At 42.6% G+C, this 18466-nt stretch overlaps 1 protein-coding gene across 1 annotated transcript in view; it reads right to left on the bottom strand.

The window, feature by feature from the left end:
* The window catches only part of Pdgfc (platelet derived growth factor C), a 164580-nt gene extending 146492 nt beyond the window's left edge, over nt 1–18088 (bottom strand). The window contains exon 1 of the mRNA XM_036190469.1: nt 17152–18088. Within this exon, the coding sequence (XP_036046362.1) occupies nt 17152–17269 (118 nt within the window). The 5' untranslated portion in view covers nt 17270–18088. The remainder of the gene's footprint in view (nt 1–17151) is intronic.
* Between the last annotated feature and the right edge of the window lie 378 nt (nt 18089–18466).

Raw genomic sequence — 18466 nt, 5'->3', positions numbered from 1 at the left:
GGAGCAAATATGTTTTCTTATCAAAAGTCTGCATGTCAATTTTTTTTCAAGGAGATGGAATACAAGCCAAGACCCTGAATAAGATGCAACTACAAAAATAACAAAGATCATCCATGTGTCCATGAAGAAGTTCATGTTCAGTTGGACAATCAGCACACCTAAGTACTTAGCCCAGGAGTGAAGGGTGCCAGTATGACACTGCCTACTCACAATACCCATAGCACAAGGCTAATTTGCATTTCTGCTAAATGTCACCACTTCTGATTGCAGCTGACTTCAAGTCTAAACATATATAATAAAGAAAATAATTAAGTAATTATTAACTCTCCCTCATAGAGAAAGAAATCTAATGTGAAATAAATGCCAGGTTTTATGTGTCCCAAACATTGTATTGCCTTCCACACAGCACACGCCTATGCAGTCTAGGCACCACACTTATGTAAATAGCAGTGTGTGGTTTTAGTTTGCTTGTGACACCATAAATATTGGCATACTGAACATGTGCTTCCTGCCATGAATTCTGAACTCTCTCTCCAGGGTCTGCTTCTGTTTTGTCCACACGCCAGAGCAACAGAAGACTTGCCCATAATCTCATATGTTCAGAGCTGAGAAAATCAACTTCATTTCCAAGGAAGAAGAAAACATATCCTTTGAGTGACTATAAAACAACAACAACAACAAAACCCCCACCTTTTTAGTATTTTTCCTTCCAGTGGACAAATTAGAAATAGAAATCTCAAAACCCCAAGGCACAAAGAGAAAATTGAAAACAAGGAGAAAACACCTGAGCTGCATCTTAGGTTAACTGGAAAATGCAGAAGGGGATGAGAATCCTAAAGTTAAAGTTTTTTGCAAAGAAACTTTTGGTAGGTCATGATCTTCTCTGAAGGAATCAACTGCAATGAAGTATTTTCACAAAGTTCACAGTTTAAAAGCCTTTTTTTTTTTTCCTGTAAATGATACATTTCTGTTTTCTGGTTGAGGAAATAACATTCTAAGCAGTCATCATTATAATCTGCCCATCAGGTTCTTGGTTCATCAATTTTATTCAGTCTAAGCAGAAAGACTGAGGCCATCCTGTGTGTCCCCTTTTAGTTCCTCAAAATGAAGCCAGACGTTAGTTACATCTCTCGGTTGTGAAATAAGGCATATGACTCACTTAAAGATCTTAGAAGTTGGTTTAGGATCCCAGAAGTGGACAGCACAGCAGGACAAGCTGTGCTGGGTCCAAGTGTGCTGTTTATATTTCTCTCAAGACCTACCATCTGAGGCCCTATGCTAAAGACTATTCAACATTTTATTGACTGACACTTAAAAGTTATGGAAGATAAGACACATTGGTAACTGGAATCCACAATAACACGTGGTGGCCACTGGAGCACTCTGGCAGCTTGGAGAATGAGAACAGCAAACTGGGAAACTGAAAAGGGTTTTAGGGAGCAGGGGAAGGATGGGCCCTAAATGTCAGTTTGCTTTGTGTAAAGAACTCCTGCTCCACTCACAAGCACTTACTAAATGGCAGTCTCGTCAGCCCCTGGCAGGTCAAATACAGTATACACCTTCTAAATAAACCCTCTGTCCTTCACAATAACACTGACAGATCCTCTAGCAAATAAAAGCCAAACAAGTGTGTATTAAAGAAATATAGCTTTGAAAAATAACATCATGTCCACAAAAAGATAACCATGTGAGGTTACAGACGATTAGTTGATTTGTGGTAGTGATTTTCCAGTAAAAACGTGTATCAAAACATTTAATTAAATATGGTTGACACAGATTTTTTATTTGTCAATTATATTTGATAAAGTTGGGGAAATGTAGGATACTAAAATAATGGTATAAAAATATTAAGCATATATTTTAAAAGAAAGCAAAATCAAGCATTAGGAACCTAATCTAAATCTAACAGCAAAAACACTTGCTGGCTTTTTAAGGTCTTATCAATAACATTCACATAGTTCTATAGTATGTCAGATACAGACCTTCATCATTAACAAATAACTTCTCAGTTCTATTGTTTTTCCACAACAAAGAGTTGAACTGTGACATGCTCTCTTGTAAGTTCTTCATGGAACTCTTCCTTTCTTTCTACATCCTTTATCCTTCAAGATCTCCCTTGGATAATGACTACGGGGTCAGCAGGATGACTGGGCATTGGGAAAATGAAGATGTTCCTGGTGCATACAGGTCAGCTGTGGGGCGTCTTGTGTAAGAAGGAAGAAGGAAAGAGTCTCAGTAGCCCTTGAGAGCCATAGAGGTTTGGACCTTAGTCCTTAGCCCAGCACCACCACCACCACCACCACCACCACCACCTATGAGCTTGTTCAAATGCAGACTCTTGGGATCCACTCAGGGCCTACTAACTCAGAATGTGAACTTCAATCTGATCCCCAGGTCATGTGCATCCATCCACACCTGACTAGAGTAAAATCACTCACAGCTCTACTGTGGGGAAGTTATCTGGTATTTACCCTCAAGGCCAAGGGGAGCAGCTAAAACCTAGATCACAGAGTAATAAGGGCACTTTGGCACAGTTTGTGCCATCAGTAACCCTCACCCCACTTTGGATAATGACAGAGTGCAGAAAATGCAAATGCAACTATAAATACTTTACCTGCAAATAGAAATGTCAATATTCACTCACTACCCTGAAAATCATTCTGGCCTTCTTTAATGAATTGTGTTATACATTTGGAGTCTTTGTGTTGGAATGCAGAAGAGAAACTGTGTCTTTGAAGTTGCAATTTCACATTGGAGTGCTAAGACCAAGACACCCCCATGAGACTTTGAAAGTACTCTAAACGTCTGTGAAATTGGATCACTGGATGGCAATGAGGTATCTATAAGATGGGAACTAGGATATCAAAGTAACAGCAAAACAGATGTGTTCAGTGTTCCAATTTTCAGAGGAAATGATATGATGTTCGGTGAATGCTGAATTTCTGAGAGGAATGAAGACTCAAAGTCTTTCTGACCCTCCAGTGAGAAGCAGGTATGTGTCAGACATGAGGAGACCTACTCAGAGTATGGCAAGGCCAGTGATTTGACTCATTGGGTTTGGACTTGCTGCTCAAGCCTGGCAACATGAATTTGATCCTCAGGACTCCTGTCAATTCTCCTGCCTCAGTCTCCCTAGTGCTGGAATTAGAGGTAAATGACATTATGTCTGGCCCTCAGAACCTACACAAAAGGGAAAGGAGATAATTGACTCCACAAAGTTGTTCTTTGACCTCTGTGCATGCACATGCATGTACACACACACACACACACACACACACACACACACACACACACACATGGTTTACACAATAATAAAAACATGTGTCGCTTAAGAGTGAGCTAGAAAATCAGTATCAGGAAGAACGCACAGTCTCTGTGCATTTCACCTGCATTTCCTGATACACAAGGACTATGGGAGCCTGGATCATGTTCTTTACTATGTATGCAACCCATCCCCTTCCTCTGCCTGTCTCCCATGTCCTAAAAGCATGCCAGTATAGAAACAAATCATTGCTTCACCTCTGTACTTCTCCTCTGGGACCACTCTGATGCCTGTTTCCGCCTTAACGCTCCAGATCTCATATCCTTACTTAGCCATTCTTCCATACCTCTTGTTGCATTGAAGTATTCAAATTTCTGTTTTCATTTTCACTGGTCACTCTATTATGATTCTGTTGTTCTTCAAACTTCTCTATTGACCCTTGGTGTCTTGTACTTTCTGTTTCAAGGCCAGCGCCCCCTTGCCTGGACTGCGACCCCTTCATGGGGATTTCTTCATGCAGTTTCTTATTCCTTTAACTGCAATCTTCACTGATGAGCAGTGTTCATATGCCTCCACCTCTACTCAGGAGCAGTTGGATATAGCTCATAATTTGACTTACCAGGGATGTTAGTCCCTGGGCTTTTTTTTTCTGAAGTCAGTAAAATATTCTTCCTTTCATGCCTCCAACTTGCAGTGACCATTCCTTTATATTTATTTCATTTTTCTCCTTTTAAAAGAACTTTTCAGCTCATTCTACATGCCCCTACATATCAGTCACAGATGCCCCTCTTATCCCTCCTTCTGCTTCCCCCAACTGCCACCCTCTTCTTATGTCACCATCAAGACAAGTTATAATTTAGACAAAGTGTCTTCCCATTATTCAAATCTCCCTTTACCTCTGATTCTGCAAGGTACTGGCACTGTCTATATTCTCAATCCCTCTGCTCACAGCCTACTCCAACAACTTCTCTCAATGTCTTTTAATAACTCCCTTGCTATTTTTTCAAATATGCCCAACAGTAAGTATGGCATTTTTTTACCTTGGATAAGTGCTAATGATAATTTTCTCCTCTCTCTCTTCTCTCTCTCTCTCTCTCTCTCTCTCTCTCTCTCTCTCTCTCTCTCTCATGTTTTTCTTTTTTGTTGGTCATTTTGTGTTTTGAAGCAGGGTCTCACCCTGCAGCCTGGGTAGCCTTAAACTTACATCAATATTTTGCTTCAGCTGCATTAGTCCTGACATTATATCTGTGTACTGTCATGACTGGCCTTAGATGTATATTTCACACTCTCCTTTCAGTATAAATGACTTGGAGGCAACAAGCAGTACTGATCCTGGGAGTCCATCAAGGGCCCATGTGATGATGGCTGGGTACCACCTTTGGAAAGTGGTAGAACTTTTAAATGGCCAGAGTTGAATAGGAGATTTTTTGTATCACTGGGACTATGCCCTTGAAGGGCACAGCAGGAAACCTTCACTTTCCTCTCTTCTGCTTCCCAGCCATACACTTGCAGCATGATGCACCGTCCCCAACCAATGGCTCAAAGAAGTGGGTTATCTCAGTTTTGGGGGAGAAATCCTACATCCATGAGCCAAAGATAACCTGAACCTCAGCTTCTGTGTGCAAAATCACAGAGAATTCATTTTAAGAGAAAAAATCTTAGATATTTTTGCTCTTGTTGTTTTCAGACTTAAGGCCATCATTAAAAAGAGATTGAAAGAGAAAGGAAGCAAGGAAGAAGGAAAGGCAAGTCACACATCACACAGAAATTGTAGCATCTACCATTGTCTGCCGTTTAAACCTGGGTGTCAGAGGACTTACTTCCTCTGCCAAACTTCCAACAGCAACACATCAGACTTGCCAGCATGGTATGACACTATCACTTATTAAAAGCTAGAAAGGATCATTGATTCCTTAATGAGTACTGTGGAGTACTTACACACTCATTTCCTTTAAAGCCATGCAAACCAAGCAGAGCTGAGGGACCAGAGAATTAAGATATGCTACAGACTCAATGTAGAAGTTATTTACCATCTTCTGCTCACTTTGATGCTCACAAAGGATGCTTGGCTTCTGCTGTCCATCTAATGTGCACGGTTTATGCCCCTAGCTCTCCAGGCTCTATGTTGTGGATCAGTGTGACACAATCCTCCTGCTCAATTTCAGAGAAGGGAAAGGATTTTCTAATGCAGTGTGGAGGCTCTACTGAGAGGAAGAAAACTGGGGACTGGATTTAAGATCTAACTCTCCAGGAAGATGAACTGATGTCATATGAGGTTTGTCATAAGAAGATTAATTCCAAGACAATCAGAGTTCCAATGACCATAAGTCATAACTGCTGTTTGGATTTTTACTTTTACATGGCTATAGTTGAAGGTCTCCTTTTGTGAGCCAGAACAATTATTTTACAATTAGTTTAGACGTGTCTGAGCCTAGAAGGAAAATTTCAATTTCAATCACCATATTTTCCTTTAATAGAACCCAGTGCTACCAAAAAGTAGGCCAATTCAACTTTTCATATAAAGTGGAATGGACAGACAAAAGACAAATATATATGGACTAAATCTTAGGTATTTTCAAATTATACAATAAAATAACAATGATGGGATTTCACGTGCTAGACAAAAACAAACACACAAACAGCCAAATTTATCCCCTTACGCTCAAGTCAGAATATAGGCATGACCCTATAAAACATCACATGCAGCCCTAAATTTGGACTGCAAATCTATCACTTAAACATCTAGTAAATGACCCAATTTGTTTACACGGCCCTCTAGCTTTTTATGGACTTTCCATAAAGAAGTTATTACATCCATTCCCTTTATTTGGTTTAAGAGTGTTTGAATGAGCCCCAGAACCACAAGCTAGTTAAACAAGCCTTGCTTAGATGGACGTGGTCTCATATAATCCACCACTCCCGGGAAACTTTGCAGTACAGCGTTTGTAGTTTGGAAACACCGCACATTCCCACATGCCAAAAGTATTTCCTGTGCTTTATGAAGTTTTGAATGTTCAGCAGATATAGCATAAGAGGCCCGTTTCCCGGGTTTTTCCAATGCAAAATATGGCATTTGCACTTCTTCCCGAAGGTCTGCACCTCCAAGGGCTTGGCTTTGGTGGGCTAACCATTCTGAACAGGCTGCAGAGGAACACTGCAAAGGAAATGGGAAATCCAGTCAAGCTAATTGGTTTCCTAAGATATAAATGCAGGCTCTAGAAGGAAATCATTTTAAAGCAGTTAGCTTAATGGGGTGCCCAACTGATGTCTATTAAAAGTTATCGGTACAGATTAAAAATGAATTTCCACCAGGAAAGACAAACTCTTTTTTTTAAGAAGCAGAGAGATTATTTGATTCCTTATTCCATGTGCTTAATCATGCCTTTAAACCTCAAGTCTGCAAATATCCTAAAAATAAATAAATAAATAAATAAATAAATAAATAAATAAATAAATAAAATTAAAAAAATAAACAGAAATGAAAATTACTCTTTAATGGTTTAGTGTCACCAATTAAGTTCCTAGAGGAGCCTCTCAATATCCTGGCCAGATCTCAACCTGCAAAGCTATGCTATTCTTAGATGGCTGTTTCATGTGCAAATAATTAAGACAGTTTTGACCACAATGAGCAACACAGTGCAAGATTCTGTTGCAATCATCATCTATGTCTCTAATGGGTAGAAAATTGCATCAAAGGCTATGAAAATATTACTGTGCTATGACATGTGGTCTTGGTACTATGAGGCGCTCCACATACTTGTAGAGTGCCAGCAATAGCACACTAAACTGCACACATAGTTTGAGACATTGCTGCATCCAAATTAATTAGCTATTATTACTATTATTATTATTATTATCATCATCATCATCATCATCATCATCATCATCAACACACCCAGCTTGGACCCCAGGTTGCCCCCCTTTGACTATGTATGTACAGATCCATGCTTTTCAAATATATCAAATTTTAAAATTTTTAGCCTGTTTAAAAATTGCTATAATAAATTCAGATCAATTTATTAGTGAATCTATTTTTATTGTTATTGATAGAAACTGGAGCCTTACACATGCTAAGTCTGTTCTCCAGTGATCTGATGGCAGGTCACATTTTACCAAGCATTACTATTGATTTATGGTGTCTCCCAAGTTCTTAAACAATGTGAACCTCAGTCTGCATAATCATGTCTTGGTTTAAAATAGGACAAGTCAGAAATAAACACTTTGAATTGTTCCAGTTTCCAAAACCAACTGAGAAAGCACCCACCAATAAGAAAATTGAAATTTCTGGCTAGGCATGGTGGCACACACACCTTTAATCCCAGCATTTGGGAGGCAGAGGCAGACAGATCTTTGTGAGTTTGAGGCTACAATAAGGAGTTCCAGGACAGCCAGGGCTGTGTAGAAAGATGCTGTTCAAAGAGAGAGAGAGACAGAGAGAGAGAGAGAGAGAGAGAGAGAGGGAGAGAGAGAGAGAGAGAAGGAAGGAAGGAAGGAAAGAGAGAGAAAGAAAAAGAAAAGTTGAATATTTCTTTCATTTCATCTATTCACATCTTGCTCACATCTCAAGCAAATGCACTGATTATAAACACACTCTGCTGGCATTGAAAGGGAAATTATAGCATTTTAATGCCTCCCAATTTACATTTCTAATCACTCTAGCTATGAATATGTGTGGCAATATGGGATATAAGCTGTGATTTATCCCTCAGTAGAGAGAAAAGATAAATGATATGACTGTTTAAAAAACAGATGTCCTTCTAAATAGCCAGAAAAAAGAACTGCCAGAAACAACATAAGTGTTGTGGAAATGTAACTTCTGCTGATGGTTTCTCATGTGTTTTGTGAACTAAGGACAGGTACAGTGGGCTGGGCATTCTTAAGCCAGAGGCCTAGCTCTATTTTACAAACACTGAAATGCTTAAAATAGCATCCACCTAGCAACAAGGATTTCCTGGAGTGCGAAGAGTATATCCTCAAATAATGACAACACATCTACACAGAATACTCACCATAATTGAGTCATTTCTGATCTTTCACTACCTTAAGATACTGTAGGCGTTGTTATATATACAGGGGCCAGAGGTAACCTCAACAGGGAACTGACGACGCAGTTTCTCAGCAAAAGCATCTCATGAGGATTAATAACCTACTATACTTGAATTCGTCTTCCCTTAAAAATGTTAAAGCTGTTGTCCATGTTTAAGTAATAGCTTCATTATACTAAAGCCCTGTAACAGAAGCTGCCTCTTGTCAACCTCTGGAACCCTCCCCCAGCCTCCTTCTGCATACCATCTCTTTCATGAATGAAGTGTGAAAATAGCTCTTTGTTTATATAAAGGAGGCATAACAGAAGAGTGTGAACATGGGTAGGGCTTGGGAACTGGTACAGAGATTATGCAGTTTGCTCATCTAGCCAATTCAGAATATGCTTAAATACTGAAGGAAAAGAAAGGCTCAAGCAACGAGTAATTAACCATGGGCATCAAAGACGAACTCTTTCTCTGTATACTTGTTTAGAAAATACCTTTAAAAAAGGTGGTTTTGAGATGAATTTTAAACGTGAAGACAATTTTGTCTTTCATTGTGTTGATGCCCACGCTGCAGGAAGCAGACACTGAAAATAGCCTCAAGACTTCAAATCCACGAGTTCAGGACAACTTTCCACTTTTCCTGATTTTGCTCTAGAGTCTAGACTGTTCTTGCCTCTGTTGTTTTGTTCAGGCTGTTCCCCGCTTCTGTACAATGTTTCTCTTTATCTCAAACACTCATTTCCAATCAAATCAGCTTAGCCTTAAAGGAGCATTTCTCCTTGAACCTGCTATTTAGGCCAAATCAGCCATCCAGACCCAGAAACTATCCAAGTGTGGTCAGTCCTTTTCATCCTTGTGGTTATTGTTGACCCAGAACTGATAGCACATGATGTAAAGGATGGTTTTGTCAGCTTCTGTAGCAGATTTCCAAGGGCAATAATTGCCCTAGTACTCAGAAAGACGAAGCAGGAGAATGGTGAGTTTTAAAACCAGCCTGAGCTACAATAGTGTGATCAAGACCAGCTTGATCTACAAAGTAAGACCAGATGTTTAAAATGGAAGAGGAGGAGAAAAAGGAGGAGGGGGAAATAACAAGTTCTTCTTCATGTACCCAGCAGAGCCCTAGCATTTAGGACAGAGCTAAGCATAGAGCACATGCTCATTATGTTTGCTGATTGAAAGCAATGTCCTAATAAAGCATTCAAGATCTGTTTCATAAAGACTCGGCACATGACTACAAGCCTGTCTTGGAGGCAGACTTCAGTAGAATATTTCACCAGCTGTGGGAACTCCACTAAGCTGCTTGTTTATCTGAATACCTCATGCGATGCTCACAGGTGAACTGTGTGCTTTCTGCAAACAAGGAGCATGAATATGCTCCCTGACAGGCACACCTAAAACTCATAACGCTTTTCAAAATGAGAGACTCATAGGGAGCCTCCCAAGAAACATCCCTATACTGTGGGTTCTATGTTTTCCTGGTGGCCCTTCTTGTCTTATCAGTGCACAATGGACACTGCAGAAATGGAAATACATGTCCTTAAACTTAAATTAGTGTGACTTTTGGAACTAGGAGGCTGGCTTCTTTCAAGGGAACACAATATTCCTCAGGAGGTGTTCAGCAACACACCTCATCTCTCTGGGAAATGACTCAACTCAACTGGAAAGGGATGAAGCCAAGTACAAAAGCATCATCGTTTGAAAGTTAGAGGAATTACCACGGAACAGGAAAAAAGCAAAAGCAAAAAACTAGCCTTAGAAAGACAACTGGTGACAACCAAGACTAATGTCCCAAAGGAGGCAATGCCACCTCTAACAGACAAGAATAACATCTATGAGGTTTAGAGATACAATGAAAAGAAAGTGTAATGTCATCAGTGAAGGAGACATGAGCTTAGAATATACAAAAGTATCACATTTGAGGACTTAGCTTACAGTTCCAGATCATTTGTGCTCAGATTTAATCATTTCAACAAACAAGCTTTTAATAAACTAAACCTATGCTATTTTAGGCAAGTAATTGATCTATTGTTGAGAGTTTATTTTCTGATGTTCTTGGCTTTGTTAAAAACAAAAACAATGAACTTCTGAATAGGACTGACCATGTAACATTTGTAAAATCAGACTTCCCTCATAAAATCTTCAATAGAACAACACACGGTGCTTTTTCTTGTTCACCACATAGTCATTCATCTGTTTCTATGAAACATTTAGTGAAAAATATTTCTATATACAAGATTGACATTTAAAAATTATATACAACTCCCTTTTAGAAGCAACCTTGCAAATGTCAACCATCCATTTTATCACTGTCCACTGTTGGACTGAATTATTAATTAAAATAACTCATCAAGCAATTGACCTGTTTGCTGTGAAGCTATAAAACTGAATGGTAAGAAATCTAAAGGCAGCCTTTGTAGTCATTGGCCAAACTGTCTCATGTTTATACTGTAGAATTATCACAGTATGCATTAGCCAGACAAACTGATCTATGACATGAATGTGCCCCTTATGAAGTTGTTTGCTTTAATGTTCATGCAGATAGTGTTTTATCCTTTAGGCAAGCAAAGTATACAACCTTCTTATATAAAAAACATGCTTCAAAAATTGTTTCATTCTGAAACATAATGTCACTGGCTTATTTGATTCTAGTATAAGGAAAATTATATCATATTAGCAATTGACTACTGATATCCTATCCCATGCCTTTACAAGGGATGTTTTCTCTCTAATGCCTCATCCAGTTTTCTTATTAGTGGATCCTAAGATCTTCCCAAGTCAAACATCATCAGCATAGTTGCTGATTTCTAGCATCTTTGTTGTTATTTATTGTTTGTCTGTTTTGTTTTTCGAGATAAGGTTTCCCTGTGTAGTTTTGGTGCCTGTCCTGGATCTCTCTCTGTAGACCAGGCTGGCCTCGAACTCACAGAGATCCACCTGCCTCTGCCTCCCGAGTGCTGGGATTAAAGGCGTGTGCCACCAACACCAGTGATTTCTAGCATCTTAAGATACAAGCTGTCCATTAGTCAAAGCACAAAATGAAAATCATCTCGATTTTGTAGGCTTCTCATCCACTTACCATTCTCAACAGTCTTAATTAGCATAAAATCCCCATCCTCAGAAAACACATGTATACAAGCAAACAGCACTTTTAAGAAAGTAGCCAGCATCACATCATACCTAGGAAACCTGCCCATTGCTTGGTACCCACACACTTGGGAATTTGGTATGTTCACCAAAATTGTCAAGTAGTATTCTGATCTGTCCTACCATTCCCAAGTTTATCTTCCTATGAAAAGGACCAAACACTGTGAACTATATCTTTAAAGAGGGCCTGATTCTGGAGGAAATACCACTGTCTTGGTATAAAAAAAAATAAATCTCACATCCATAATATTTCACAGATATTGAGTGGGAACACAGTATTTGCCACACCATGATCCAGGGGCTATAACTCCTACAGAGAACAAATCAGACTAGGCCCGTGTACTCAAAGGATTCAGACTCCATAGTAAGAGCTAAGAAGAACAGACCACCAATTAAAAGAAGAGAAAAAAGAATCAAGGAACAAGAGGAATATAACAAAGCACGGAAAATTCTATGTAGCTAATTATCCTTGATGATACAGGAAGGTTGGATAGCTTGGACTAAAAGGTCAGCAAAACCTTTCCTGAGAGAAGATATGTCTACTATCCATGACAGGAAGGTACAACGTATGCAAAGGCATACTAGTCAGTATTAGCCAGGGAAGCAGGGACAGTCAGCTAAGCCACTGGACCTTCTGTTTTTGCCTCCATACCTCTTCCAGGTACAACTCTTAAAAGTTAAGCCAAAAAGCTGCAAGGAGGTAAGGTGTAGCCAAAAGAAGCCAACCCCTTCTTCACTCCAGGTCCCTCCAGTGAGTTTACCTGAAATCTGAGCTAAGTTGTCCACAGTGTCACAAGGCTTTGCTGTTGGGAGGATAGGAACCCTAACCAATCAGTTCTGAGACTCAGGGGTTGAAGAAGGTTTTCTCAGGCTTGGGGCTGTACCAGGAAGCTTTTAATGGCTGCTCCCTTTGTGCTGGTGGAAGAGTGGACCCACTGCAAACATTTCCCCCATTTTAACAGTATAGCATAAGCACTATGGCACAGCAACTGGAAATCAACCTCTAGATAGACGCACAGGAGAAAGGAAAGGGCTATTTCTTACTCACAGGTAAGTGGAGACAAATGCACAGCACAGAATTTTCAAAACTGAATTAGCAATTTCATGAATAGTACAAAGATATTTTGGTCACAGATAATAGTTTCAAATAAATGATCCAAAATATTAAAATGAGAATAATCCAGTGAAGGAACTTTGATTATGACACAGTATTTTGACACAACACAAAGCCTATGGAGACAACTTTAGTGGTCTCAGAAATACTTGATTTGTGGGTGTTTTATATAAATGAACATAGATTATCCTCCGGGTTTTTAAATGAAAGACCCGGAAGTTTATAGAGTTGAGAATCTTGACACTGCAGAAGTTCCAAGCACAAAGGCAGAAGTGAGCAAAAGACAGGTGAGAAGACAGGAGGGCTACTCTGACCAGGCACAGCTAAGGCTTAGCTGAGTGAGAGAGCTATACCACTCAGGCTACAGCTAGAGAGACAGCTCAGTCCAATACCAGCATCAGTTTACAAGGATAACAAATCCCATGCCCATCTGCAGAGCTTCTGCAGGACCTTTACACGTTTTGAATACCCTTTCAATTTAATGTCAAGTATGTCTGATTCAGTACAAACTATCAATGTTGTTACAGGACTTTTGAAACCCACCTATTGGAAGGAAAAGGCAGGGCTCATCATTACATAAGAGTTCTTTCCTTAGTCAGCTGCCTCCGCTCTCTCATACAGAACAAAACCATAGGAGGAAGTTTCTTTTTAAAGCCCCTAAATGACAAAAAAAATAAATGTGACAAAGGTCACACACTAAAATTTAAGGGCTGCCTTGCAGGAATGCCCTTCTAGCCCTCACTCAGACCCTGTGTACTGCTGGGAACCTTCCTAAAGCCTCGGATAAGTTTGTTCACAATAGAACTTCCAGACTACACCAAAATGGGTAAGAGGCGGGCACAGCTTGATTAGGTGCAGGCATGTGTCAGCCATAAGAAGAAGGAGTGAGCACTAAAAGGGGGCCAAAAACTCAAAAGCATGCCTAGTGGACCATTCTCCCGGAGCTAAGTGGTCCCCAGAACTATGAAGGACCCCATAGGAAGGAGGATATGCAATAACTGATGGTCATAAGTGAGCCCTAATACAGGCAAACTCTTAAGTCAAAACTCAAAGTGGTTAGGGAGAATGAAGAGAGTAAGAAGCAATTTCAGATTACGGGTCAATTAAATCCACTGACACACATAGGTGAAGCATCACTCCCCCGACAGCTTTGCAACTGCTATCTATGAGGGTTCCGTTCAGTGCACAAAGTAAGCCTTTCTTCTTGTTGTTTCTGAACATATATGTGATTTCACCTGCTGCAACTCAGGAGCACTCAGGAAGGACTTCCACACCCCACAGTAGGCCTTCTCATCCCAAATACTTATGTCATACCTAGTTTAACAGCCAGAAATCCTCCAAGTAGGTCAGTGTTATTTTTCAATTCATTTCCTCAAGGAAAATCTAGACAGCTTTGCTTCATACAGGAGCCTCAGGGTATGAAATAAGCCTTCAGGGATGAAGAAGGGCTGGGGATAAGATTCAGTGGTATAAGGCTTATCTCACATGTGTGAGTTCTGGTTCCATTACTGACAGTGCTGGGTGTGTGTGGGGGGGGAGGGGGTAGATCAAAGTGTTTTTCATTTAAATCACAAGAGCAATAATCTTACAATAGGAAACAGACAAACAAACAAGTAGCTGGTAACCGGGCAAATGATGCCCATCCCTAAGTTCCAGTCATGCCCACATGCTCCAGTCTAAGTGTGTATGTATATCTTGCTCAAACATGGAACAGACATTTTCCCACTTATGACATCAAAGCAATACTAAAACTAATAAGGAATATCAGCACTATGGGGAGGGGCCTTGAAAACAGAGCCAAACTCTTTCTGCCATCTTTCCACATGGGCCCTGCTCCAAAGTCATCATTAGGTTCCTAACTGTGATGATGAAGCATGGTTACAATGGTGAGTTTGAAATCATGGACGATCACAGAGCTGGGAAAATTGCCATGAACCTCACAGGCAGGCTGAGCAAGTGTGGAGTGATAAGCCCTAGATTTGATGTGCAACTCAAAGACCTAGAAAAACAGCAGAACAATCTGCTCCCATCCCATCAGTTTGGCTTCATATACTGACAACCTCAGCTGGCATCATGGACCATGAAGAAGCAAGATGAAAACACACAGGAGGAAAAGTCCTGTGCTTCTTTTTCTAGAGATGTAAAACACATTAATAAAAAGCCTCCATGGACTGTGAAAAAAGAAAGAAAGAAAAGAAAAGAAATAGAGCCAAGTGCCTATTATCACAAAGCAAGATCAATTTGGACAATGCATTTGGCCTTTGGAAAGCCTTTGCATACAATACATCAAGTGGGCCCCTGACATTCTCTAGGTGGAATTGTTAGGAGGGATCACATCTACAGAACTGAACAATCATCAACACAATGAGCAATGGGGCAATCAAAACTCAAACACATCCCAATAGGAGGGTGAAAAATAACCCAAATAGGGAAGTGGCAATTTTGAAAGTCAAAGAGGAGGAAGGAGTAGTTGTTATTCCAGGAAATCTGGTCACATTCCGGAGGGATCTTCTTCCACACCCACCTGTTAGCTTCAAATCCTGAAACCCCCATGAACTGGAAAATTCAACCTGAGCATGTGCAGAAAAATAGCTCTATATTGCCCCCTAGTGCTGGCCAGTCCTACCTCTCGTGAGGCTGGAAACTATAAGGTGAGTAGTTCCTCTGCTCTCTGCTTACTTCCTGCTGCCAACACTCCAAGAGCTAAACATAGCCAGATCCTCTGCCCACAGATTAGGAAACGACCAGGCTATTTTTAGCATCGTGCATCTTAGGAATGAGAATGGCCCAGCCTCAGATGGCACCAGAATGTGTGTGGCCTGGCTTACTGAACTCACATCTCCTGAGGATGTGAAGCTACCCAGTGGCTGCAGGCAACTGAAAGCTCTAGGGCTCATTACAAAGTGGTGATAGCACATGGATCACAAGAAAGGACTGCAAGAAAAGAGCAAGGGCATGCACACACGCACATGCTGAGGAGTCTGGGAGGTGCGGAGCACAGCAATTAGAGATCAGGGACTGGGAAGAGAGAGAAGAGAGAAGTACTATGCACTGGTGTCCTGAAGAAGCTGATCCAGTAAGAAGTGATAATTTGAACTGGACATTTATTTTGCATTAGAAAGAACAAAGGTTGGTTGGCACTGCTTCCTGCCTGGGTATAGCTGGTGTTGTGCCTCCTTTGACCCCTTAGCCCTCTGTAAGTCCTATGATTATAGACAGATCACTAGACTGCCCTTTGATCAGTCGTTCAAGAGCCTGCAGATGCCTCATGCCATCACATTAGCTAGGGGTAAGGAGCAAGCATGACAATAAATGTGATACCATATCCTGGCACAGTGAGGGGTAATGAAGAGTACTTATGTATTTGGGGGCTTCGTTTTAAGATGAACATTTTATAGAGTTGAAATCCAGATGTGGAGCCTTGAAGCATCCCCTATTATAGAAAATGTCACTTTGAGTTAAACAATGCTTGCCACTTGATTCTCGTTCTCCAAATGCCACTCACAGACTTCTTACCTGGTTAGTGAACTTGCATTGTAAACAGATGACAAAGTAGAAAAACATGTACATTTCTTTTCAAATAGCAGCAAAAACCACCACTTGTAAACAGAGTGTTTAATATTCCAGTTTCAGACAGCCTACATTAACATTGTGGTTCCATGTGCAGTATAAAATTTCTATTTACAAAAGAGTCTCAAAAATTACTTCATAATGGCAGATCAAGAGCAAAAGAGTTTAGAAATGGAATGATGTAAATCATATGGGGTTCAGAGGCTAAGCAAATTACACACCCGAAGCTTCCCTGGCCTTATGAAAGGAGCCTTTCTCCAGCTCCGTGCGATCCCAGCCCAGGGGAACTTGCATCTGAAAGTTTTCTAAACATTTCAGGTACACTTGAAAGCTGAAAGTAATTCTCATTTCCTATGCGGGATTAACTCGTTTCCAACACACACAAAATAGTCATTCACGAACACACACAAAAAAACACACCACCAAAAGGTGAGGACTTCAGGTCACAAAGGCAAGTTTTTAAGAAAAAAAAAAAGTACATGAGAAAAACCATCACTGATTCCCTTGAAAATGTTCAAGTAACCTCTCGACCCCCATAGTCTCACCTATTTCTTAATTGGTGCCTGCCTTCCCATATACAGTGTTTCAATTAAGGACACTGATACCTTTCCTGAACTTTTCATTCTACCCGGCGACCCCCTATACCTGTGTAAAGTCAAACTTGCCAAGGCTCATTCATTTTTTATTTCTTCTTAAAAGTGTTCTTTTACTTGTAACTCTGGCCATATGCCACCCTGCAGTGCGGTTATAGCTGACTTTTCCAATCCTTCCCACAGCCCAAGCGTCCTCTTCAAGCTGAGGTTGTGGGGCACTCCCGCTCCGGCTGCCCAGTCAGTTTTGGAAGTTGCAAACTCCCGGAATCCCCACCACCCCCCTAAAGTGCACGCGGACTCACAGGACTTCATCTGCAGCGCCAAAGACGCGACCATCAGCTCCAAGGCTGGAGGACCCCACACGCCACCGCACAATGCCAACGGGAACGCACCGAGAGAAGCGGGAAGGGGGAGGATGGGGCGAGCGAGACTCACCGTTCTGCTCCTTGTCGCTGGAGAGCTGCAACTTGCTGCTCAGGTTGGACTCAGCCCGAGTCCCGGTTCTCTGGCCGGCCAGGGCAGATGTCAGCAGGAGGAGGCCGAGGAGGAGCATTTGGCTGACTGGGGCGAGGGCTCACTCGCGGCGGGCACTAGGGAAGCGGCGACTCCGAGGCTCAGCCCAGCCTGGGGAAGGCTGCGCTGCGGTGGAAGCGCCTGGCCGGCTCTGGCAGCGGAGAATCGCAGGGTAGTTTCCACATAATCCCATCCAAAACTTTTTCCTAGAGCCCTCTTCTGTGTCTCCAGTTTTTGAAAAGGATCAAAGCAAAACCTGGACCTGAACCAGTTTCCCAAGGTTTAAACAAATCCTGAGCTGTGCCGAAGTGCCGGGGGTGGGGGGAGGCGAGGGAGGAAAGAGGGGGGGGGGACGCGGGGGAGCGGCGATGAGTCGTGGCGACTCGTAGGGAGCACCTGTCAGTTTGGGGGGCAGGACGCAGGCGAGGACTCCAAGTCCCGCCGAGCCAGTCTGGAAGCCAGGTCGGCAGCGAGGCGAGCACCTTGGGATCAATGACAAAGCTGCGGAACGGGGCGGCCGGCGGCGCCCCACCCCCACCTGGGGGGAGGGGACCGTGCCCGGCGAGCGCCGCGCGGGTCCCGGGCGGGCAGGGAGGCCGCGTGGGCGACTCGGGACCGGCCCCGATCCAACGCGGAGCCGCCGCTCAGCTGCAGTCGACGGCCACCGAAGTCCTCCCGGGTACACGCTAGGCTCTTGCAGGAAGCCGGGAGACTTAAGGCAGCTTGGAGTCCCGCGCGCTCGCGTGCCGGAGCTGCCTGCAGGGCTAGACGCACGGCTGGGGAGCGGTGGCCGCTTTGCACTGGCTGCGCTGAGAAGGCCTGGCGGGCCGGGAGGACCGCGTTTGTCCCCTCCCCGTCTCCACCTTCCCCCAGCGGGCGGCGCGCGGGGCGCGAGGCGGGCGGCCCGGCGGGCGCGGGGGGCGCGGGGGGCGCGGGCCGCCAGCTGGCGGGCCAACAGGTGCTGGCGCAGACAGGGGGTGCTGCGGGGCCCGCGGCAGACGGAGCCCACACTGTGGCGCGGAATGCCGCCAGGCAGCCCCCGGCTTCCTTTCCCCTGGGCGCCCCTAACCCCAAATAAGGAGGCTGCGGGCTGCTCAAGGGTGCGGCAAAGGCAGAAAGCAAAGTAGGATAGGACAGCCACTCCTCCTCTGGCTCTCCCTGGCTGTGACTTGTCTTTCATTTCTAAGGAGATTCCCCACTCCCAAAGAGCTTTGCCGGGACTCTTGGCCAGAGTTCT

This window comes from Onychomys torridus, chromosome 6 (genome assembly GCF_903995425.1).
Source record: "Onychomys torridus chromosome 6, mOncTor1.1, whole genome shotgun sequence".
NCBI classification, from domain to species: Eukaryota; Metazoa; Chordata; class Mammalia; order Rodentia; family Cricetidae; genus Onychomys; species Onychomys torridus.
This window is presented reverse-complemented; position numbering and strand designations above follow the sequence as displayed.